General features: G+C 41.3%; 2 protein-coding genes across 2 annotated transcripts; one reads left to right on the top strand and one right to left on the bottom strand.

Moving 5' to 3' along the window:
* Nucleotides 1-205: 205 nt before the first annotated feature.
* On the top strand, nt 206-2,978 carry inaa (internexin neuronal intermediate filament protein, alpha a). Its single transcript, XM_012840407.3, has 3 exons — nt 206-1,304; nt 1,920-2,044; nt 2,335-2,978. The coding sequence occupies exons 1-3, from the start codon at nt 273-275 to the stop codon at nt 2,594-2,596; spliced, it is 1,419 nt and encodes a 472-aa protein (XP_012695861.1). The 5' UTR covers nt 206-272; the 3' UTR covers nt 2,597-2,978.
* Nucleotides 2,979-4,566: 1,588 nt separating this feature from the next.
* pcgf6 (polycomb group ring finger 6) lies at nt 4,567-18,865 on the bottom strand. Its single transcript, XM_012840410.3, has 10 exons — nt 18,543-18,865; nt 17,986-18,085; nt 16,724-16,820; nt 16,327-16,382; nt 16,164-16,223; nt 15,964-16,081; nt 15,370-15,397; nt 14,953-15,051; nt 11,221-11,307; nt 4,567-5,473 (listed from the first exon to the last, which is right to left on the bottom strand). The coding sequence occupies exons 1-10, from the start codon at nt 18,627-18,629 to the stop codon at nt 5,429-5,431; spliced, it is 777 nt and encodes a 258-aa protein (XP_012695864.1). The 5' UTR covers nt 18,630-18,865; the 3' UTR covers nt 4,567-5,428.
* Between the last annotated feature and the right edge of the window lie 4,587 nt (nt 18,866-23,452).

Here is a 23,452-nt window from a genome sequence, read left to right as displayed (position 1 = left end):
CAAACGGACCGTTCCATCTGGATTTATTTCGTGGCAAACCCTTTACTTCAATTGCCTTAAAGCAAGGTTAGACTATCAGATAACTAGGTTCATGCTTTTCTTTCGGCATGTTTGAATACATTGAGAACTAACGTCAAGGTTGGTATTATATTACAATTATTTTTAAGATACTGTGCTAATGAGATTATTGTTTGGGACAGTCCAACTGGTCCAGCTTGGGCTATATAAACGTCAGCAGAGCCGAATTTAGTGTTCCTCAACTATTCGCCAAAATGAATTACGGCTCTGATCACTACGTTTCTTCATCATACAGGAAAATGTTCGGGGAAGGTCCCCGTTTTTCAGCCTCTACCGCACGAAGTTCCATGACTTCCAGTGGCTTTAGGTCGCAGCCCGTCTCCCGTACGTCCTCACTGGGTTACAGAAGGTCGGGGCGCTCGTCTTCATTCTCTCCGGTTCCCAGCGACAGTGTTGATCTAACTCAGACGTCAGTGATCACCAATGAGCTTAAAATCATACGAACAAATGAGAAAGAGCAACTACAGGGTCTTAATGACCGATTTGCAATGTTCATCGATAAAGTGCGCACGCTGGAGCAGCAAAACAAAGTGTTGGAGACGGAGTTGGTCACTCTGCGCCAGAGGCATAACGAACCGTCGCGCATGGCGGATCTGTATCTACAAGAGATCCGGGATCTGCGCAGCCAGATAGATGATCTCAACACCGAGAAGTCTCATATTCTCATACAACGGGATAATATCGAAGACGACTTGCAGAAGCTCCGAGCCAAATATGAGGACGATATAAGGGCAAGAGAAGAGGCCGAACAGACGCTCAGGCTGTACAAGAAAGACGTGGACGATGCAACTCTGGTTCGCTTGGACCTTGAGAGGAAAGTCGAGTCCCTTCTGGATGAGATCAATTTCCTTAGGAAGGTACATGATGAAGAGGTGACAGAGCTAACGACTATGATGCACGCTGCCCAGGTGTCTGTCGAGGTCGAAGTATCTAAACCCGATCTCACCTCTGCACTGAAGGAGATACGAGGCCAGTATGAATCCATGGCTTCAAAGAATCTCCACTCTGCAGAAGAATGGTACAAGACAAAGTTCGCCAATCTAAATGAGCAGGCTACAAGAACCAACGAAGCTATGAGAGCGAGTAGAGAGGAGATCAGTGATTACAGAAGACAATTACAGTCCAAGACAATTGAAATTGAAACTCTGAGGGGAACCAACGAATCACTGGAACGTCAGATTCGTGAGATGGAGGATGCACAAAATATCGACATAGCTGGATATCAGGTGGGACGACTCTGAATGCTTCATTCAAACTAAAGCCTCTGTGATTTTCCTCTATAATACAAATATAATATATCTGGATTATATAGCTTGTGTAATGCATAAATGTGTAAAATCACATAAACTAGTATTTTTAATAGAAAACCCACAGAAGAGACGAGTCGGCGCACTGTCCATGGTGCTGAACTCGGAACACGCGACCCGGGGTGGCTTAGTCCACCCACACGACTACTTGATGAAAGAGGATTGCTCAAAGACAATTAGCAAGGTCGTTGTGGCTCTTCTGTGGCACTGCACTCGTATGAAAGTTATTTCTCCTAGAGTATTACCACGTCTGTTCATGACTGTCGCCAATGATCTGCAGATAAAAGCTGCATAGAATGTCAACCTTCAACTGATGTGATAGGGTTTGCTCTCTTTCGTAGTCTGGGCATCATGTTACGGCGATTAATCTGATTAACCTACATCCCGCTTGGTGTTCGGACAGGGATGCATGCTTAAAGAATGAGAAATGCTGTCTGTTGTGTTTGCGTGTTCTGTCATGGTGGCCGTGTCACATTGTGCGGTGTGTAGGCTAATTTAAAAGTTTGATTTTAATCGACTGATTGTTCTTAACAGGAAACGATTGGGCATCTTGAAAATGAGCTTAGAAGTGCAAAGAACGAGATGGCGCGTCACCTTAGGGAGTATCAGGACTTGCTGAATGTTAAGATGGCCTTGGACATTGAAATTGCAGCATACAGGTATCTCAGGGCTTTCCTCTTCACCGAACTGTGCTAATTTTAAGTGCATTTTCACTCTCCGAGTGGTGTGCAATATCTACTCTTGTAAACATGTTTACCGATGTGAAAACAGCATGCATTTATTAAACATGATTGAAAAACAAAGAAACAGTTCAGTTCTGTAATAAGTTTCAGGGGAACAAGAACTATATGGAAATAGGGCTAGTTTGCTTTAAACAGAAATGGATAAAGAGAATGTCACGTATTTTGCCTTTAAAGTGTCTTCCTTGTTCCTTCCCACAAAAACAAAGGAAACTTCTGGAAGGTGAAGAGACACACTTTGGCACAGGCATGACGTACTCCACGATGAACCATGGGCCCAGCCTAAACTACGCCTATCATACCCGCCCTTACACCAGCTCCACCCGAAACCCTAAGAAAGAGAAGGAAGAGGAGAGTCAGGCCAAGTCCAAAATGGCTGCACAGCGGGAGATGTTCGAGGAAATCATCGAGGAGACCATTGTGACCAAGAAGGTAGAAAAGAGTGACACGGTTGATGTAAATTCTAACTAGACCAACAGTATCCTTACTCACTGCTGTGAAACTTGCAAGTTTTATTCAGAATAGGCCTATACTTTTCACGCTCATGTCCACAAGCACTTAGCCTATACAGGAAAAGTAAAAGTAAAAATGTCCTTTGAATACATCACAGCAACCCAGAATACTGCTTTTAATGTAAAAATGTGATGTATCACAATACACTGCCAGTAGCTGTGTACATGTTTACAATAAGTGCTTTCGTCACCTTGAATGTTCATGTTCATTTCAGAGCTAAGGAAAGATAGCTTTTATGTCTGTAAGTGTTTGTGGTTCTGTGTGGGTGTCAGTCTTAGATCTAGACAATCGGTTACATAATCCAACCATGAAAGTTGTTTTTCAGCGCATCAAAAGATTTCAGATGTAAACATGGAATTTAAATGGCTAAATTTCAGGTTCTGTGTTTAAATCAGGAGTTTGTTGATATCAGTTCAAGAGTTCTTGGTTTTCATCGACCTCTGAGCTACTCAACTTCAACAATAAAAAACTAATCTAGATATCATTTGTCTTTGTTTTAGATGTCCTGGTTTAAAATGTTACAAGTGCTGTGGTTATTTGGGAGTTAGGGGTGCACACTATCTTTATGGGTGTGGCAGTGGACATTGACAGTAGGGTTCTATACAGCTTCATTGTTTGGTTCAACCAGAGAAGCTCTGCAATTCCTGGATTTGAAATGGTCCTCATCCTAGTGAATGGGTGCCCCTTTCATTCAAATGAACCCATACGATCTGCTAGCCACAGCCCATCATCTCCAGGCAGCCCACCCATTTTCATTGACATTTCAACTTTACATGTTTTTTCAAGAACCTAATGAAATCTCCATGACCCTTCACAAGCACAAGTACACCATATACTCTACACAGCACAGATGGGGCCTAATTACTGAAAGAAAATTGAACAACAATCTTTTCCATTACTTTTCTATTACACTAGTTAGACTAAGTCAACTCAAGTAGAATCTCTTATCACGTTGCACAAATTTCATGACTTTTCCAAATCATTCAATGACCGTACTGAATGACATGACTTTCCCAGGCCTGGAAAATGGGACTTTAAAATGACATGACTTTTCCAGGATTTCCATGAACGTGGGAACCGTGGATGAGGTTGCTAAAGATATGATTGGTTCCTCTCTCTACACAGCAAACCAATGCAGATCCAGACAAAAGCTGGAGGGTCTGCCATTGACACACAGCTTTGTCTCAATTGACCTTTATAAGAGATGATGCAATGACCTCAACAAAATAATTGTAGTCTTCTCCACATCTGGCAATTCATTGTACATTGCCATACTTTCTCTGCCTTTATCCGTTTCATTCCTGTATATGAGGTGGAAGGTCTGTCTGAAAAACAGGCACTGCACTGCTGGTTGAAGAAATCTTTACAACCAAATTGATGCAAACTGCCAGACAAACAGCAGTCAAAGGGACTGCTTCAATTTGAGCTCTGCACGTAGGCAGATAAGCAATCTCCTGGGACCGTGTGGCCATTACCATGGATACCCTTTTCATCCACAGGCAGAATCCTCAGAGGTTAGGCATCTACTGTCTTTAACTCTCCCTCTCTTTTCAGTCACGCCTCACCTCTCTCTTCACATCTCTTTTCTATTCCTGTTTTCACACTTCCTCTCCTGTGATGGCAAGAAGTGAGCTCAGCCCTATTCCGGTCCGACTCGAAAGGCCTTAAGATAGAAACATCTCTGGAAGTGACTCATCCACCAGCCTGGCTCTAAGAGGATAACCCTCCACACACTAAATAAGGGTAATTACCCTTCGAGGTGAATGTGCCAGTGGGCTTTCACATAGAGTACAGAGGTTGGCTGAGGATGCCTCCACCCAAAGGAACCATTAGAGCTCAATAGCCCACAAATGATATTTAAAGCTGCAAACATCCATCCAAATCACAACAGAAAACATGATGGAGTTGGTGACAAATTCAATGACATCTAAAAGTGAAAAGCATTCAGTGCTTTTAATGTTGTTACAAGAATGCAAAGTGAACTCTGTAGTGGAAAATCAGTCACAGTGTAAATACAAAAGCTAATCACACAGTTGAAAAAATAACCACATCTCTGTATGCATTTGAAATATTGCAAATAGGACTTATTTTTGGATTCATATTTGAGGGTAAAGACAGATTCACAGCAATTGATTGAAAACAGAAGAGCATTGTAGATAAATCAGAGGACAAAACAGCATTCAATTTTGGAAATAATAAAGAATAAAAAATAACAGCACTTAATGGCAAGAAGTTAAAGCTGCTTTCTTTAAATGGTCAAAAATTAAACCATTTCTTATGAGGTCCCTCCCACCCACAACAATCCAGAGAGGGACCTGCTGATTTTAAACTCAGCTATATCCTTCCACTCTCACAAAAAAAATGCTGATTAACATCCAAGCCCTTGATAACAGATAAGCAGCCCTTCACCAAACGTATTCATACACACAGGTCACCTTTACAAAATACATCATGCCATCAGCAGGAAGACCTAAAGCACTTGTTTCCTTCACGCTGTCTGTGCACAGTGGTACTGGATTTGAGCCCTTTCGTTTACAGTAGCAACAGCAACATAGACCAGACCCACCTGAGAGCCCTTCCATGACAGTAGTGGTGGGTTGTGCAAGAGCACGTATGCTGGCGTTGAAGAAGAGGAAGTTTACAGAACGAACCAAAAAAAGCCACTGTGAGAGAGTGGCATTGCATAGAGCTGCCGAGGCTTTGTGTCGTGCATTGCCACCTTGCAGCTTTACTTTCTGAGGTTAGTTGAATTTCACAGTGACCGCAGGTTACAGCCCCTTCATCCTCCATTTAGTCTGATAGCACAATTCCGAAGTGAAGAACCAGCAATCCGTCCTTTCAGAGACAAAAAAAGGAACCTATATTAGGCGATATTAGGGTTAGGTTCTGCAGAATGTCATATATATACTGTATATATATATATATATATATATATATATATATATACACAGTATATATTACTCAAATCGGGGTTCATTTCCAGTAAAGAGGGTACATGACAGCTGTTTTTACAGCTCATTAAATGAAGGAAACTTCCAGTCACACGTACATGCACACACTTAGCCTGACAAAGAAATAATGTAATAAAAAGAAAAGCATGTGACAAACTAACCACACATTGCAAGTGTATGTGGTCAAATTAATTATTTAGTTAAGATGCACTTGCGCATCCCAAGTTTTTTTCAATCAATTAAGCAATATTTGGAACTCAAATGGTAATTTTTGAAAAAAAATTTAAATCAGGCTCCGACCTCACCACAGTACTGAAATGGCTCTTTTAAAAGTGTTAAATGATTTACAGCTTAATACGGATTCATTTATCAGTTCTGGTTTTGCAGTGCTGCATTTGACGCTGTAGATCACAGAATACTGCTGGACATGTTGGAAAATTGGGTAGGAGTTTCCGGAGCAGTCCTTAATTGGTTCAGATCTTATTTAGAAGACCGGAGTTACTTCCACCATTGGTAGTTATGAACCTGATAGGGTGGCTATGACATACTGAATCCCCCAGCGATCAGTTCTTGGACCTCTTCTGCTCAATCTCTATATGCTGCCTTTGGGACAATTCAGAACAGCAACATTGGTTACCATAGTTATGCAGATGATACACAGATATATCTGTCTCTCTCACCAGATGACTACAGCCCAATAGACTCACTAGCCATGTTTCGGGCCAGTGCGAGCCACGGCTATCTTCAGACTAACTGGGGCCAGTGGCCTCGGGCCTCAAGCCGCGTCAACAAAAAACATATCAGGCTGATAGCCCAGCAGTATTGTCTTCAAACCCGCCCATACCATGCCACCTCAGTGTAAACGTAGCCCATCACGCCCCAATATAATATAATTGCTGATCTTCCCTTGGTGGAATATGCAGTTAACACTCAAATAAAGTGTAACAAATCCTTCATAACATAAACAGACTTGTCAGACTCCTCTATTGCATAGAACTGTCATGTGCTGGAATAGAAGTTAATTTAGCAATCTGTGTCGATATGTCAAAAATTGTATTCAGTTCAATAAGGACAAATCCAAGATACCTGTGTTTGGTAACAAAGAGAAGATCATTTGTAGCAGACACCTCGATTTTCAGGCTCTGAAAACCAAAGACTGTGACTAAGTCCAAAGTCTTGAAGGTTCTATTAGACTTAGCTCTCACCTTCACCAGCCATATCAAAGCATCACCAATATAGTCTTCTATCATCTTAAAAATATAGCTAGAATCAAGGGGGTTTGGTGTCCCAGAAAGACCATGAGAAGCTCATCCATGCTTTTATCTCCAGTAGGATGGACTACTGTAATGGTCTCTTATCTTTCCCAAACAGATCATTTAACAGTGCAGCTCATTCAGAATGCTGCAGCTAGAGTTCTATCTAGGGCCAATAGAACAGAGCACATTGCTCTAGTTCTAAAATCTTTACACTGGCTTCCACTTAGTTAGAGAAGAGATTTTAAAGTGCTGCTACTTTTCTATAATTCACTGGTTTTATTTAGGCCCAGAATACATTTCTGATAAGTTTAAAAGGCACAGTGTGTAGGGTTTAGGGAGATCTATTTGAATATAGTGTTCATAATTATTATTAGCTATCGTTAGCTTAGAATGAGCCCTTCACATCTACATAGGGAGTCCACCACGTTGCACATTCATGTTCCTACAGTAGCCTAGAAGGGCTAAACCAAAACACTGGCTCTAGAGAGGGCCTTTCATGTTTTTCTAGCACTTGATGGCCACTGTAGGTTCTCCTACACACACTTGGAAAGGGAGGGGGTATTCAGTTGGTTGCAATTCAGCAACCTCACAATGCACCATAAAAGATATAAACATGGACTCATGTCAGCTGGTTGAGCCCCGAGTCTACAATACGACACCCTCTCCCTACATGCATGCACAGACATATTTTCATCGGTTTTTATTTGTATTTAGTCTAACAGTTTGGTTTTTGTAAGTAATTTATTTTTATTTTGAGAAATTCACTCATTTTAGTTTTGTTTTTATTTAGCTTTAGTGTTATTTATTTCAATCATTCTAGGTCATTTTTATTAGGTCAGTGTCTGTCAAACAGTACAGAACCCTGATGGGTGGGCCTATTATTAGGCTTTATTCTCAGGATAAGCTCATTTTCTCTGACAACGGCTCTATCGGGCTCTAGTGCAGGTGCTATCAAGGGTTCTATACGGGATTTTGCTCTATGGTTCTCTATTTGGTGTTCTGAAAGAGGTAAACACACACAGGTGGGGCTACTTCCAACTACATTTTGAAATATTATTATATTTTATTGTTTTTTTACTCCTAAGCACTTTGTCTATATTTTTCCTTTGGATGTTCCTTTTGATTTTATCAATGTAAAGCACATTGAATTGCCTCGGTATATGAAATGTGCCATATAAATAAACTTGCCTTGCCTCGGAGCAGAAACGTTACCTCAGGTTCAGTCCCTCACCTCAGATCCACACAAAGGACTTGAAGGCGATTTGAAAGCAGATGGTTGATTCCTTTTGTCGCTAGGAAACACACCTCTGAGCCTAGCCTCTGGCTCTCCCACAGGAGGACACTGACGTCATGGCTGAGACTAGCTGAGCACAGCTCATAAACACACACACACTCCAAACAAAAGACTCTGGACTGAACCATCAGCCAGCCACCGGGAGCACCACACAGTACTCAAAATGTCACACTAATCCAAAGAAGAGAAAAAAAAATGAATTGTGGCTGAACATGAAATTGGCAGCAAGTAAAGCCGGTCTTATTCGTATGAATGAGGAGAGACAAGCAGCGGACTGAAAAATCCTATTTAACAGTGACGCTGAGTCATAGGCTGCAAAGACATGGTCGCTTTCCGTCTGAATTAAGATGCTCAAGGGACCAACAAAAGGAACAAAAGCTACCGGCACTGCCCTCCCTAGAAAACAGCTTCCTGCCCTCTTTAGAAAATGGCTTTAGGTCGTCTCTCTTTTCATATATTTTCCCACATCCTTGGATGTGCAATTCATTTGGAATATGCTGAAACCATAGATTAATAGAAACAGAAGCACTGTTTCACACCTGATGTGAGAGATTTTATTTTCTGTCCCTGGGTAAAAAGGTGCAGGAAGAGAGACTGATATGGAGGTTATGATGATCACCATGGAGATTATGCTTTTGTTGCGGTTTGTTTGTCTGTTTGTAATCAGGATTATACATAAACGAAATGAAAGACATTTCAATTCATGAAAAATTCTTGAAAGACAATAGCTGAATGATGCCTCCATTATGCATACCGTTGCAAATCATAGAGCAAGACAGACTCTCAACGCCATGCAAGGTGTTGTATAATGTTTTTGTGTGAGAGAATACTTATTGTGAGAACTGCAAACAGCTCTACGGTATTAATATGGTTTATTCCTCAGAAGAAGCATGATCATTTTAGATATGAAAAAAAAATGCCACTTATCTATCTTTTACTTTTTAACTTATCTAAACTGTGCCAAAATTCTTTGCCCTATTGCAATGTTTAGAACCTGCAATGTTTAGGCCTGAAACAGGATCACAAGCACGCACAGACTAATCTTACTGAACCTCAGAAGTCCAGAGAAGCCAAGTGTTGTATTCTTTCGTGCCGTTTCAAGGTATCAAAAGTATCTTGAGCTAAGAAAACTGTTTTTTTTGCGGTTAACATATCCAATGTCAGGTCAGGTAGTCTGGCAGGACCGAATGTGACTCGACTGTTCAGTGTTGACAAAAGGGACTGCTCTATTTGGTAAAGGCCCCGTCACACCATGACGTTCTGGTCAACGTTCTCTGAACTTTCTAATCGTTCAATTTCGAGCGTTCTAGGGCGATGTGGACACATCTGGCGTGTTACTAACGAAATAATTGCGTAGGACTGACACATGACTAGCGTGGGACTGACGCATGAGGAGTGTGTAACACCGACCAAGTGACGTGTCACTGGTCCGCGACAAACGTGTGCTGACGTGTCACTCCAGCGCGACAAACGATAAGTCAACCTTAGAAGAGCGTGTTAAGAGTGTAATTTACGTGTGAATAATGACAGAAAAGCGTTTTGCTGGCGTGTGGGTTTTATGGTCAAACGGGTATAAAACGCTGGAAAATCATAGTGGATTCAGTTGATCTGAACAGTGAACATCATGCCGCCAAGACCACGAAAAGGTGTGAGGGGGGCTTCTGCTACTAGCGCTGCTGCAAGTAAGAAGATGATAAATGCTGCTGAAAGTAAGAAGAATACAAAGCCTCTTTCACTAGCAATGTCTTCGGACGAAGATTTACTGTTATTATTACTGTGATTTACGAAATAACGGGCGTTATTCCTGGGGTTTTATGTTATTAAAATAAATGATTTAAATTTGACACTGAATTTGTGTTTCTCAATGTTTATTATTAGAAAACATCAACACATCCACACACATTGTCCATGTCACAAGAGTCTTCATATCATATCCATCTGCCATGGAACAGCACCAGCTATAACAGTGCTCAGCTATGTTCAAGTTCAGTAGGCTACATCTACTTCATGCTGGCTCAAGCAAGCATATACCCTCCACTCCGCTTTTCGCTAGATTATGCAATGACATTGCATGACATGATAGCATTGAATATGTAGATGTATAGCGCACAGAATAACGTTTGCAATGGTGTAAGTTGCGTTTGTTGATCACGTATGGTTAATAACATATTAATTGTAGAAGGGACATGATAAAATCAAGATCTTCCCTTGGTGCAAAAAACTTTCGCCGATATCTTCCTACGAGAGATGGGTTAGGTGCTCAAATTTCCCTGGATCAAAGAGGACGTTAGTAGGCATGTCCAAACTAAAAATCACGTCTCAGGATTGCTGCGCACATAAATTATTTCGGGTGCATCAACTGTACTCAGTCTACCCTACCCAACGACTGACTATGATAGCCAAACGCGTGCAAAGTTATTAAAACGTTCCACGAAAGTTCTCCAGCGTTTAAATGAAACGTTGAAGAACGCTGATCTCCATGAGAACTTTTGTGCATGTTCAAAACTTTTTTTTTGGACCAGCGTTCTCCTCCGATCACCGACGATTACCGACGATTACAGCGTTCACCAGCTTTCACACAAAGCTCTTCTGGCGCAATTCCAGCGACCATGGACGATTATCAACGTTTCCTCTAACATCATAGAACGTTGACCAGAACGTCATGGTGTGACGGGGCCTTAAGCATTTAAACCACAGTCCCCATGCCTAGAATTGTAATATTCATCTAGCTCTGTGAAAGTCATGTGACAAAGTTAAAGAGGTCTGTGCCTGCATCCCTGTCTAAGTCAGCTGAAGGGCAGTCTTTCTCCATATGTACCCTGAAAAAGGACCACATATGATAACAAACCAATCTACCCAGGCAGCAGTAGGTCTGTAACGGCCAGGTTGCTATTTCTCTTTATCCTCTTTCCAAATCAAGATAACAAATTTCCAGTGATCGAGATAACAACTCTGCCCTCTTCTGCCCTCTGGTGTTTGAACAGATTCAGTTTTATTGTGGTTTACCGTCTTATTTCAGCAGAAGTGTAAAACCTAGGGAGGCCTGTAATCAGGGCCTGAGTGTCTGTGTTTGTCAGTCACCTGCAGGGCGCTCTGTCCCACGCTGCTGCAGACTTCCCTGAGGGACCGGCAGCGTTCCAGGAGCTGCTCTCCACACACCACGTCCACCTGCAGGGAGACATGACAGCACAGCTCTTCAGACACGCACACACACACGTTACACAGACGCATGCGTGCACATACACACGCACATACACACACTTACACAGACGCATGCGTGCACACACACTCTCACAATACAGGGACACACATGCTCTTTTATATTACTCTGCAGCCAGGAGCTGAGGGCTAGGCTAAGGAGGGCTGTCGGAGCCGAGGGCATAAACCTCTAATTGGGGGAATTGATACGCGTGCCAGCGGGAGGCAAAAGCATGAGGACTGACATGGGTGTTATGCTTGCTTGTTTGTGTGTGTGTGTGTGTGTGTGTGTGTGTGTGTGTGTGTGTGTGTGTGTGTGTGTGTGTGTGTGTGTGTGTGTGTGTGTGTGTGTGTGTGTGTGTGTGTGAAGGGTTATTTTGATGCTGTCTAATGAAGAGGGGGAGTAATTGAGCCAGCTAATGAGCCATTAAAAGGCCATAACCAGTCATAGTATTTCATCATGATTAATGCTTAATCCTCATTTAACAAAAGAGTGCTGCATGGGCTCTGTTCATATTCTGGGAACACCCTTTCACCACCGAGGGCAATCATGCCCTACCTGGCCACAACTAAAATAACCCCAAAAAAACATGGAGTTCAAACCAAACCTGAAAGTATTAATTTGTTGGGTAAACTGAAAGTGAATGTACATATATATATGTTAGTGTGTGTGTGTGTGTGTGTGTGTGTGTGTGTGTGTATATATATATATCATTCATGTATAAATCCTCTCCATACCTATAGCACAAAGTCAGTCACTCATGCAGAAAGACTTAATTGTTTTGTATTTAACACCTTGACAACAGCTATGCGGGTTCCTACTGTGTTACTATATCTGTGTTTTAAGCTCTCATCCCCCAAGCCTCCCACTGAGTAAACACACTTAGCTCCCTTACTAAGACAAACACGCATGCATGCACACAGACACACGCACACACAATCATCTATAGGTTTTTACAACTCCCTGTCTTCGAGCACTTTCCCCTCCTCACTCTTTTGCCCGCTTTCCTGCCATCTCCCACCATGCAGACACCTTCCCTGCCCTCTCGTGGCTCACCCACTGCTCTGCTCTGCTCTGCTCTCCTCTCTTCACCCCACCACTCCTCATCTTGCGTGCCCCCCTCTGACCAGATCAGCCAGGAATAAGCTTTGGTCTCCCATACAGGTTTGACCATCTTACATGCAACTTGCCCACTAGGGGGCGTGCAAAAATATTGTTTTATTGATTAATCGCTTTTTAAAATGTGTCTGATTCAATGATGATCTGTATTTTTTCCAGTTTCCTAGGTTAATTTCTACAATGGTTAAACATATCGTAACTGTCATTGTAAAGAAACTGTCCTCTTAAAGAACGCATAGAGGAAAACTGGTTGTTACATCCAATCTGGTCACCCCACTTTAGACGCTGGGAATTCTCTGGGCTCAAATCACAATTTTTAGAGCTCATGATTCAAAAGAACAATCAAAACCTGAAGCCTGATTCAAAAACATATTAAAGCACACGAATGCCTCAAATTGTAGCCTTAAATTCATTGCATTCGGGTTTTCAGTAAAATATAGCACACTTCACAAGCCCAGCACACAGTTCATGCTACATAGCCATTGGAAACAGGACCACCAAAATGGGACCACACTAATCTGCTGATAGCAGAAAACTCCTGCAGGTTTTATGGGTCACAGACACAAAAACAGACTGTAAGAATACCCTGAGTAACAATGATTCTGTTACCCACTCTATGCACAGCATTCTAAAGCAACGTGAGTAATATGAAGCCATGTTTTTCCCACAGGGTTTCTATGCTAATCATGACCTTTGGTCATGTACAGTATGGCTAGCAGTATCTTCTAAAAGACCTCTGCTGTGAGGCACTTAAAATGATGGGGGAGCACAGGCGTTTGAACTTGCATCAAAACCAAAACCCAATAGAACAGTCATATAATAGAGTCAGCTGGTTAACACTGCCGTAGGTGGGGGGTGGGGGGGGGAGAGAGAGACGAACCTTGAAGGACTGCAAATTAAAGTGATAGCTGCTCTGTCCTACACTTAAAGATGATTAAAAAAAACATCTTGAAAATACACCGCTATTAATGAGTAAATTCTTTATTATTAAGATTATCGGTGCACATTCATCTATCCAATATCTGTGGTATGCCTTTAAAAGCAGAGACTGCACGTCCAACTCATTTCTAGGCAAAGGGCTGAGGTTTTCTGCAAGCCTTGATATAAATGAAGGTTCTTCTCAGCGAACAGACACCCATGGGTTCCCACTCCTCTTAAATCACGCCTGCATCTCCTGACAGACAGACAACTCATAAATTATTGAAGGACACAAAGGCAGTAGCGCACAAGGCACGGGCCTACATTAATGTTATTGTTCGGCTCAGGCGGACACCAGACACACAGTCACCAGTTGCCACTCTCCATCCCAACCTTTAATTATGCATGAGAATCTAGAAGAGAAGCAAAACAATCTTCCTCAACATAGTTACCCATACTGATCTTGGGCCTATGCATGAAAGAACAACATAGTTACTCATCTTGGGCCTATGCATGAAAGAACAACATAGTTACTCATCTTGGGCCTATGCATGAAAGAACAACATAGTTACCCATACTGATCTTGGGCCTATGCATGAAAGAACAACATAGTTACTCATCTTGGGCCTATGCATGAAAGAACAACAAAGTTACCCATACTAATCTTGGGCCTATGCATGAAAGAACAACATAGTTACCCATACTGATCTTGGGCCTATGCATGAAAGAACAGCATAGTTACCCATACTGATCTTGGGCCTATGCATGAAAGTCTAACTTAGCATTCAAGTGATGAATGACCATGAGAGTAAGCGCATATACAATTTACTGGAGGTCTGAGTACTGTTCAGTAATCAACATATCAAATCCTTTATTATCTGCTGTGTGTTCACTACAGCTCTCATTAACTTGAACAGTTGCTCCTGAAGGCTATTGTAACATTAAAAAAGCTTTTATAAAAAATGCCATAGAAGTTGCTTTCCCTAAAACTGGGTTGAGCCAACTTTGGGGTAACACTAACAACAGCCAGTAACACAGTGTATTAATAGCAGAGTATGTACCCTGCTGAATCAGTAGCTATGCAACAAAGACTACAGAGACCCAAGGGAACGGCACCTGCTTGGGAAGTGCGCACACACACACACACACACACACACACACACACACACACACACACACACACACACACACACACACACACACACACACACACACACACACACACACACCCACACACACACACACAGACACACAGACACACACAGACACACACAGACACACACACACACCATGAATACAAACTAAGTTTCTCTTGAGAGAGAACCACTGCCTATGGTCTCTCTGATAACCTAATCCTGGACTTCATTATAATGTGCACTGAAGCATCTAAGCCCAAGTGTGTTTACGGGTGGAAAGTGGAGTGTGTAGATGTGTGTTTTTGGATGTGTGTGTGTGTGTGTGAGTGTGTGCGTGCGTGTGAGTGTGTCTGTCTGTGTGTGTGTGTGTGTGTGTGTGTGTGGGTGTGCGTGTGCGTGTGTGTACGCAGTCTATGAGAGGCAGAGAGGAGACTCCTGTACCTGACAGCTCTGTGCCAGCTCCATCTTCCGCCTGATGAAGAGCTCCACGTGACGGATGGTAGCCTCCCCCGACACACGCACGTATTTCCTCTCCAGGGGCTGAGCATAACATAATATTCTCATCACAACCACATACACACTCATGACGATGCTTTACACTGCAATGCACCTTTGTAAAAGTATTAGGATTACAATCATCAGGGGCGGTAGGTCATGTCTAGCACATAAGTCACCATGACAATGCTCAAACAAATGGACTAGAAGCAATCATTTCCTTTAAACCATTTCTGTAAATAATGACATTAATCCAACATTTCAACACAATTTCAACACTGTTAGATGCCACTGCTGTACATGAGTCTCCCTACTTTGTTCAGTAGTTTTGAGTTAGTTGCAGAAATACTCAAGTATTTGTACCTTGTAATTCCCAATGCCTTCCTCTGCCCTGTTAAGAAAAGCATGCCCATCCAGGCAAATCATTTTAATACATACACATAAATGTCATTACATGCCAAACTTAATCATTTGAATTCAACTGCAACAATACTAAAACTAAACCACTTATTTTCAAGTCTGTAATTTAAAATACTATGCAAATCCACCTAGTGATGGAAATTGCACTTACTGCTTCATAATACAGTCAAATAGTCTAAAATGAATGTCTAGTGCTAATATTCATCTAGCAGGAACATAAAACAAACCAATTCATCACCAAAACTTTACTAATAAGCTCACTAACTAATTGTTTGCTAGACTAGGATTTTGCACATTCAAAGAATGTGTAAGGAAAAGGAAATATCATCTGTAGGAATGTATGTAAGTAGTCATGGCAGCAGTCATCATAAATTGATTAAAAGTAGATATCTAAAAGTAGATTCATTTGTATTATCAATCAAACTGACAGCTCCCTCCAAACAAAATGTACTAAACTACTTACTGAGTTACTTGAATAACTCAAACTAGGATAGACAACAATAGATCTGTGTGCACGAGAGGAGGAACTGCACTGACCCCACAAACTCCAACACCAGCGAGACATCCAGCTCAGGGGGGAGGGTGAACACAGACTGGGGCAGAGGGTCTTTCTGTGCTTTCTGAGCCTTGGTTTGGGCTACAGATTGGACCGCAGCTACAAAGATGGATTCCACGTCAAGCATTCACAAGCTTTTATAATTGACCAAAAATGAACAACAAAAACAGGTCAGTCTCACCTGTTTTAGGAACCTCCAGTCCTCTTTCTTTGTAGAAGTCAATCAGGCATTTTCTTTCGTCTATCGTATGAAAATACAATCAATAACAAACATAAATAGGAATCACTTAAAATATGGTACTCAAAAATAATCTCTCAATAGTTTCTAGTGCTAAAAAACATACGTTTTTCCAGATGGGGTACCATCTTGTAAACAATATCTTGCAGCTGTCTATCTGGCCTGAGGGAATACAGAGGAAAGGGAGAATGATGGTGAATTATGGTCACAAACAAAGACGCACCATGAGGGACCTCACAATGAGGTCTAATTATGTGCATTTCAACTGATAATCATCAAAAAAAAACATCACAAACGTATGAAGCTGACCCCAACATCAAATGATAAATATTCAGATAAGGTTGTTGAGAGGGTTTTTCAAATGATTCAAAACATAAAAAAATTATATTTGTATCATGTGCCACATTAACAGTATTAGTGAATATGCCTACCTGATATTATATAGTGGCTGTGTCTGTATTTGTATCATGTGCCACATTAACAGTATTAGTGAATATGCCTACCTGATATTATACAGTGGCTGTGTCTGGTGCACAACAATTGCACAGTTTGGACATCTGTTGCTGTAGAAGAAGAATTTCACAATGCAGCTCTTGCAAACTGAAAACAGACACAAGTTTTGACAACACAGTTTTACCAATAATCCTCAAACATCATTTAAATACAGCTGAACAGTAGTGAGGTACCGATCCAATCCATGGATTGGTATCGCCGTAATACTGACATTATTACATGGATCGAGTATTGGTTAGATCCCTCGGGATTAATAAAGTATCCATCTATCTATCTAGATTTCACCAATCCACATCAGATATGGTTACTTAATCATTATAAGAATGTAACTACTTGATGGTTAATCTTCATCTATAAACCTAATAGCCAACTCCAAAAAAACAAAAGTGACCTGGATCTATAACTGTTATCTCACTGAAAGGTAAATTAACTAATTGCATATTACTGTTTGAACTTGTCATGAAAGGTAAGGTATATTGTTGCATTCAACTGTTCGTCTTGCATGGAGATCAAAATAAAAGTCCTTTCCTAAGTGTTTTTTATGTGAGTAGAATATTGGTTAAGTAAGGCCAGGAATGGTAGATCATTTTTAATTCAAACTAAATTGCTTCAAAAAATTGCTTTGGAATACATTTAAATGTAATGGATTTTTGTATATATTTTTGCTCTTTTAATAAGAAGTGCTGTGTGGTTAACTGCAGCCTCATGCAACCTCATATAATACCAACAACAATGATAATAATGTTAATAATTGGTATTGGTAGATACCCAAATTCAGCTAGGCGACTGGAAAATAGGTCTTAACATTCAATATTCAATGGTGTTTTACTAAATGAAGCCTTGTGACAAGGATGTCAGTCTGTGTGCATCACAGGTATTTGGACCTAAAAAGGTCAAGCAGTCAAACAGATTTACTTGATCATTAGTTTTTTTTTTTTAAATCTACTGTATATAAAATCATGTCGATGGTGTTTTGCGATAAGAAGCCTTGTGACATATGAAGGATGTCAAGTCTGTGTGTATCACAGGTGTTTGGGCCTCAAAAGGTCAAAAGGCAAGGTGGCCAAATCATGTTGATAGTGTTTTGCAAAAGGAACCCTTGTGACAAATTCAGGAAAATTAGTCTGTATGCGTCACAGTTACACTGACATCAGAAGCTCAAAAGGTGAGAAAGCCAAATGGATTTGTATTGTTGTATTGTTTAAATTATCAAAAGAGCAATACAAGGGTAAAAACAAGGTAAGCAACTCACATGTGTGTAAACATTCTGTTATGGTGGTGGCATCAACGAGGAAGCCGTTGCAAAGGGAACAACGAATATATGGATAGAAGTCCCTCAGAGGTAGTGCACGCTAGAAATAAAGCATAGAAACACTTTATGATCTGATTCGACCTGCAGAAGTGATGACTATCTAGCTATGCTAGCAGAGAAGGTAGTGGCGTAAAGCCTGCTCACGTTAGCTAAATGTTAGTAGTTTGTTCATTTTGTTCGTGTCCAAGCAACTTCTAAAAAGAAGAAACATTGGTCGGCTCTCGTTACTGGTTGCGAGTAAAGTTTTATCTAGTTTTCATATTCCTGAAATGTTAGCTCGAACTAAATTCGCCTGAGTAGATGACTTGCAAAAGGTCTTTCATTACAGTGACAGTAAGTTAACGTTATAACCTCTACAACCCATACCAGATAGCTAACTAGCTAACGTTAACGTTAGCTGTGCAGTCTACCTGTGGAGCGCCAACGTTAGGTTACCCTCAACTTTAGGGTGAAGAACAGTTGGAAAAGTAAACAAACTTTAGAGGGTGCTGACAAACCTCGTCGTCCGTGTTATCGTCATCTGATGGCCCCATCTTGCTTTCAGAAATATCGTGGTCATTGGTGTTCTCAAAACTGTCTTCCATAGTCTTAACTTGCCATCCAGAGTCGTTCACAGACCCAGATTATTGGTTTCCTTTCATGACTTTTGTCGTGTCTTAACTATGTTAAATATAATTAATTATGTTATTACCATTAACTAATAATGTAATATAATTTATTAAAAAGACAAGCATCACACTTCACACCACGAATTAACAAGTGGTTGGGTCCTCCAAACAGCTGATGTCTTTTCGGCGCGTTCACGTTCCTTGTTTTCCTACTTCTTCGATCTATTTCGGAACACAAGTGAAGTTTCAAAGATTTCATGTGTAAATACCGCCACCTGCAGTTCAGGGGCCGGTTCCACAAAGATAATCTTTGCCTCTGGCTTAGATGTACCAAATAGTCAGACTGTAAAACTGTATTCATGTTTTTGAATTGCCAACAAATATCACATTAATAGAAAAAATTAAAAGACACTTAAACAGCCCATCATACAGGATTTATGAGACTAATATCACAGGCAGTATAGCTGTGTCTGTTGGTCTTGTTCCTGACACGGCAATGCTTTGCCACTGCCCCAGTCTGACATTTCACAACCAATCAAACAAGACAGGCTTGCTTAACACATCATAGCGTTATTCAAATCACTTTAATTAGATTTACTATTTGAAAATATGCCAGTGTCCAAAATGAATGGACACAGGGGGGTTCATAATTCTTAGCAGTGCCCTGACACACACACATGTCGACATTCAAGGACATATAGGACCTCACATATGGTGCAAAACATACATTTAAAGCGGTACATGTCTGTAATGATCAGACCAGGGGCTATGGCGTCAGTTTAGTGCCAAAACTCACACATGCGAGGAAACGTCTATTAGAGTGAATTTCAGGTTTTCGCAAGCGTGAATTTCTTCTGCGCACTCAATTTTAGCAGCCGCGAGAGGAAATTCAACAACTGCGAGCGCAGAGACTGACATACTCTCTCACGAAAACTTGGTCTGCTCGCTCGAATTTATCATACGCTCTCGCGAAAATTTTATCTGCTCGCTCGAAAGTATGACTTTTGGCAGTGTGTGGGCGGTTTTGGCAGTGTGTGGGCGGGAACCAAAGGAGGACGGGCTCTTTTCTGATTGGTCTTGCTTTGACAGCAGGAGAGTCATATTCACGACAAACCGTTTACCAAACTCCATTAAGTAGCTACATATGTCTTTGCATGGTGAAGACTGATATTTAACGACGAACCGAAGTAACGGTACCCATTAAACACGTTTTGAATAAATACTAGTGGTGATTGTAGCATTTGACCCACGACCACTTTATTTACTCCTGGAAAAAGAGTCAGTTCTCGTGACATAGTCGCTGTTATGCCAGTAGGTAACATATCTAGCTACTAGCTAGCTTTAGATTCCTGCGCTAGCAAGAAGCCTTTGCTTGCTAACTGTTGAAGCTAGCTCTTGCTGCTGAGTTTTCAAAGTTGACTTCAATGTTTTAATGTAATTTATTCCATGGTCCGGGTGTTTTCACTGCTTTTTACACTGCTAGCTACAACAGGTAGCAGGCAAAGGCTTCTTGCTAGCGCAGGAATCTTCTGAGGCAGTCAGCGGAGCTCTAGAATCTTAGATCAGTAGTAGACTAGCTAGCAGCTAAACAATACAATTTAATAACATGAGAGGACAAGTCACGTTCGCAATTGCAAGTTCCAACTGTAAGAATGATGAACAAATTCAATAAAATGAACTTTGTGACTGAAATTACTGTTGTTTACTGTGGAGTGCTCAACACTTAATACTAGTAGCAAGCTTAAAGATAGCTAGTAGCTAACTATGTTACCTACTGGCAGATAACATCGACTGTCACGAGAGCTGACTCTTTCCTGGAATAAATAAAGTGATCGTGGGTCAAATGCTACAATCACCACTAGTATTTAATCAAAACAGCTTTAATGGGTGCCGTTACTTCTGTTCGTCATTAAATATCAGTTTTCATATGTAGCGCAGGAATCTTCTGAGGCAGTCAGCAGAGCTCTAGAATCTTAGATCAGTATCTAGACTAGCTAGCAGCTAAACAATACAATTTAATAACATGAGGGGACAAGTCACGTTCGGTTCGTCATTAAATATCACTTTCCATATGTAGCTAAACAGTTGTCGGCTTTGACAGAGTCTCGTAGTCACGTCACTCACTTCAACCAAACTCCGGTAAGTAGCTGCATATATGTATGGTGAAAACTGATATTTAAGCCCACCATACATATATGCAGCTACTTACCGGAGTTTGGTTGAAGTGAGTGACGAGACTGTCAAAGCCGACAACTGTTTAGCTACATATGAAAACTGATATTTAATGACGAACCGAAGTAACGGCACCCATTAAAGCTGTTTTGATTAAATACTAGTGGTGATTGTAGCATTTGACCCACGATCACTTTATTTATTCCAGGAAAAATAGTCAGTTCTCGTGACAGTCGATGTTATCTGCCAGTAGGTAACATAGTTAGCTACTAGCTTACTTTAAGCTTGCTGCTAGTATTAAGTGTTGAGCACTACACAGTAAACAACAGTAATTTTAGTCACAAAGTTCATTTTATTGAATTTGTTCATCATTCTTACAGTTGGAACTTGCAATTGCGAAACGTGACTTGTCCTCTCATGTTATTAAATTGTATTGTTTAGCTGCTAGCTAGTCTACTACTGATCTAAGATTCTAGAGCTCCGCTGACTGCCTCAGAAGATTCCTGCGCTAGCAAGAAGCCTTTGCCTGCTACCTGTTTGCCTGCTACCTAGCTAGCAGTGTTAAAAGCAGTGAAAACACCCGGACCATGGAATAAATTACATTAAAACATTGAAGTCAACTTTGAAAACTCAGCAGCAAGAGCTAGCTTCAACAGTTAGCAAGCAAAGGCTTCTTGCTAGCGCAGGAATCTAAAGCTAGCTAGTAGCTAGATATGTTACCCACTGGCATAACAGCGACTATGTCACGAGAACTGACTCTTTTTCCAGGAATAAATAAAGTGGTCGTGGGTCAAATGCTACAATCACCACTAGTATTTATTCAAAACGTGTTTAATGGGTACCGTTACTTCGGTTCGTCGTTAAATATCAGTCTTCACCATACAAAGACATATGTAGCTACTTAACGGAGTTTGGTAAACGGGTCGTCGTGAATATGACTCTCCTGCTGTCAAAGCAAGACCAATCAGAAAAGAGCCCGTCCTCCTTTGGTTCCCGCCCACACACTGCCAAAACCGGCCCACACACTGCCAAAAGTCATACTTTCGAGCGAGCAGATAAAATTTTCGCGAGAGCGTATGATAAATTCGAGCGAGCAGACCAAGTTTTCGCGAGAGAGTATGTCAGTCTCTGCGCTCGCAGTTGTTGAATTTCCTCTCGCAGCTGCTAAAATTGAGTGCGCAGAAGAAATTCACGCTTGCGAAAACCTGAAATTCACTCGAATAGACGTTTCCTCGCATGTGTGAGTTTTGGCACTAAACTGACGCCATAAGGGGCATTTCTAACTATTGAAAGGATCAGGGGCTAAGTCAAGTTTACCTGGGTCTTTTTCTTTTTTGCATTGGTAAGGTTGGGGAGGTATATCTACCTAGACATAAAGATTACATGACAAAAGAGATTTTTTTTTTTTGTATAGCTATATAGCCTATATGTATATGTTTTGTTCTTTTGTAATACTGTTTCATATGGTCATGTCAATAAAGCAAGTATATTTGAACTATTGAACTGAGAGCAAGAGAGAGAGAGAAATCTTCACTTGACTTGGCTGTCAGTTCCCCGTAGGCTCATTATTGGTGTAAGGGCTATCTAGCTTGGATTGCTATATATAGTCACATCATGAATTTTTTTTTTTTTTGGCATCAGCATAATTCGATTACATTGTGTGTTACAGCAGTCCCTGTACTGGCCATACGGAGGCAGCAGGTTGTGGCCTGCAGCGGGAAACTGATTAGCGGTGATTACCCACACCTGACGCCAGGAGTGAGTATAAAAGCACTGCAAGGTCTTGTGAGCGGCCCCTTTCAGCTTCCGCTCCTCTCATTTACTTTTGGACACACTTTTTGCAATCATCCCTACTCACAAACATACTTACTCCACGCATCTTTGAATCCCCTAGACTTTTTTGTTGGATCTGCCTTTTGACCAAATAAACACATTTTTCGTAACCATTGACCTCGTTGTCTACGAGCCGGTCGTAAAAACATAAAATTGGTGGCTTGTCCAAAATAGGCAGGAGTAGGACAGCATAGTTTATGGAAAGTAATGTAGTGTACTGGAGTGTACGGGCGGTGTAACGTTATATCGTGGTGAGTAGGAGTTTTCCCCCCCTAAATTGTGTGTTTTGAGGGGCGGTTAGTTGATTTTAAGTGGGCGTTTAATATGTTTGGTATTCAGGTGGTCTTACAGAGCATTCACACGCTTCCGTTGGAATGCGTTGATCCGGCAGGGTTGACGGATCCCCATTCACTTTGAATGGGGTGTCGTCATCCTTTGCCGAACTGAATTGTGGCTCCGTTCAGTTCGTCAAAAGGTTGACGTCACCCCATTCAAAGTGAATGGGGATCCGTCAACCCTGACGGATCAATGCATTCCAACGCGTTCGTGTGAAAGGTCTCTTACAGAGCATTCACACGGTTCCGTCGAAATGCGTTGATCCGGCAAGGTTAACGGATCCCCATTCACTTTGAATGGAGTGACTTCATCCTTTGCCGAACTGAACTATGGCTCCGTTGGGTTCCGTTGCGTTGCGTTTCATGCATTGCTTGCGGCAAGAGTTGAAAAATGTTCAACTTTTCGAGAGGCAACGCATCTGTCAGCCAATGAAATTGCCTTTCATGCATAACTGACAG

This window comes from Clupea harengus, chromosome 13, assembly GCF_900700415.2.
Source record: "Clupea harengus chromosome 13, Ch_v2.0.2, whole genome shotgun sequence".
Classification (NCBI taxonomy): domain Eukaryota; kingdom Metazoa; phylum Chordata; class Actinopteri; order Clupeiformes; family Clupeidae; genus Clupea; species Clupea harengus.
Note: the sequence above shows the minus strand (reverse complement) of the source record. Positions and strands in the feature narration are given on the sequence as shown.

Coding starts and splice junctions, on each gene's coding strand:
- inaa (XM_012840407.3), top strand. CDS start 273: ATGAATTACGGCTCTGATCACTACGTTTCTTCATCATACAGGAAAATG. Junction 1,305..1,919: donor TCGACATAGCTGGATATCAG/GTGGGACGACTC, acceptor TGTTCTTAACAG/GAAACGATTGGGCATCTTGA. Junction 2,045..2,334: donor ATTGAAATTGCAGCATACAG/GTATCTCAGGGC, acceptor ACAAAAACAAAG/GAAACTTCTGGAAGGTGAAG.
- pcgf6 (XM_012840410.3), bottom strand. CDS start 18,629: ATGGAAGACAGTTTTGAGAACACCAATGACCACGATATTTCTGAAAGC. Junction 15,052..15,369: donor AAGGCATTGGGAATTACAAG/GTACAAATACTT, acceptor TGTTATGCTCAG/CCCCTGGAGAGGAAATACGT. Junction 5,474..11,220: donor TGGGACAGAGCGCCCTGCAG/GTGACTGACAAA, acceptor TGTCTCTGAAAG/GACGGATTGCTGGTTCTTCA.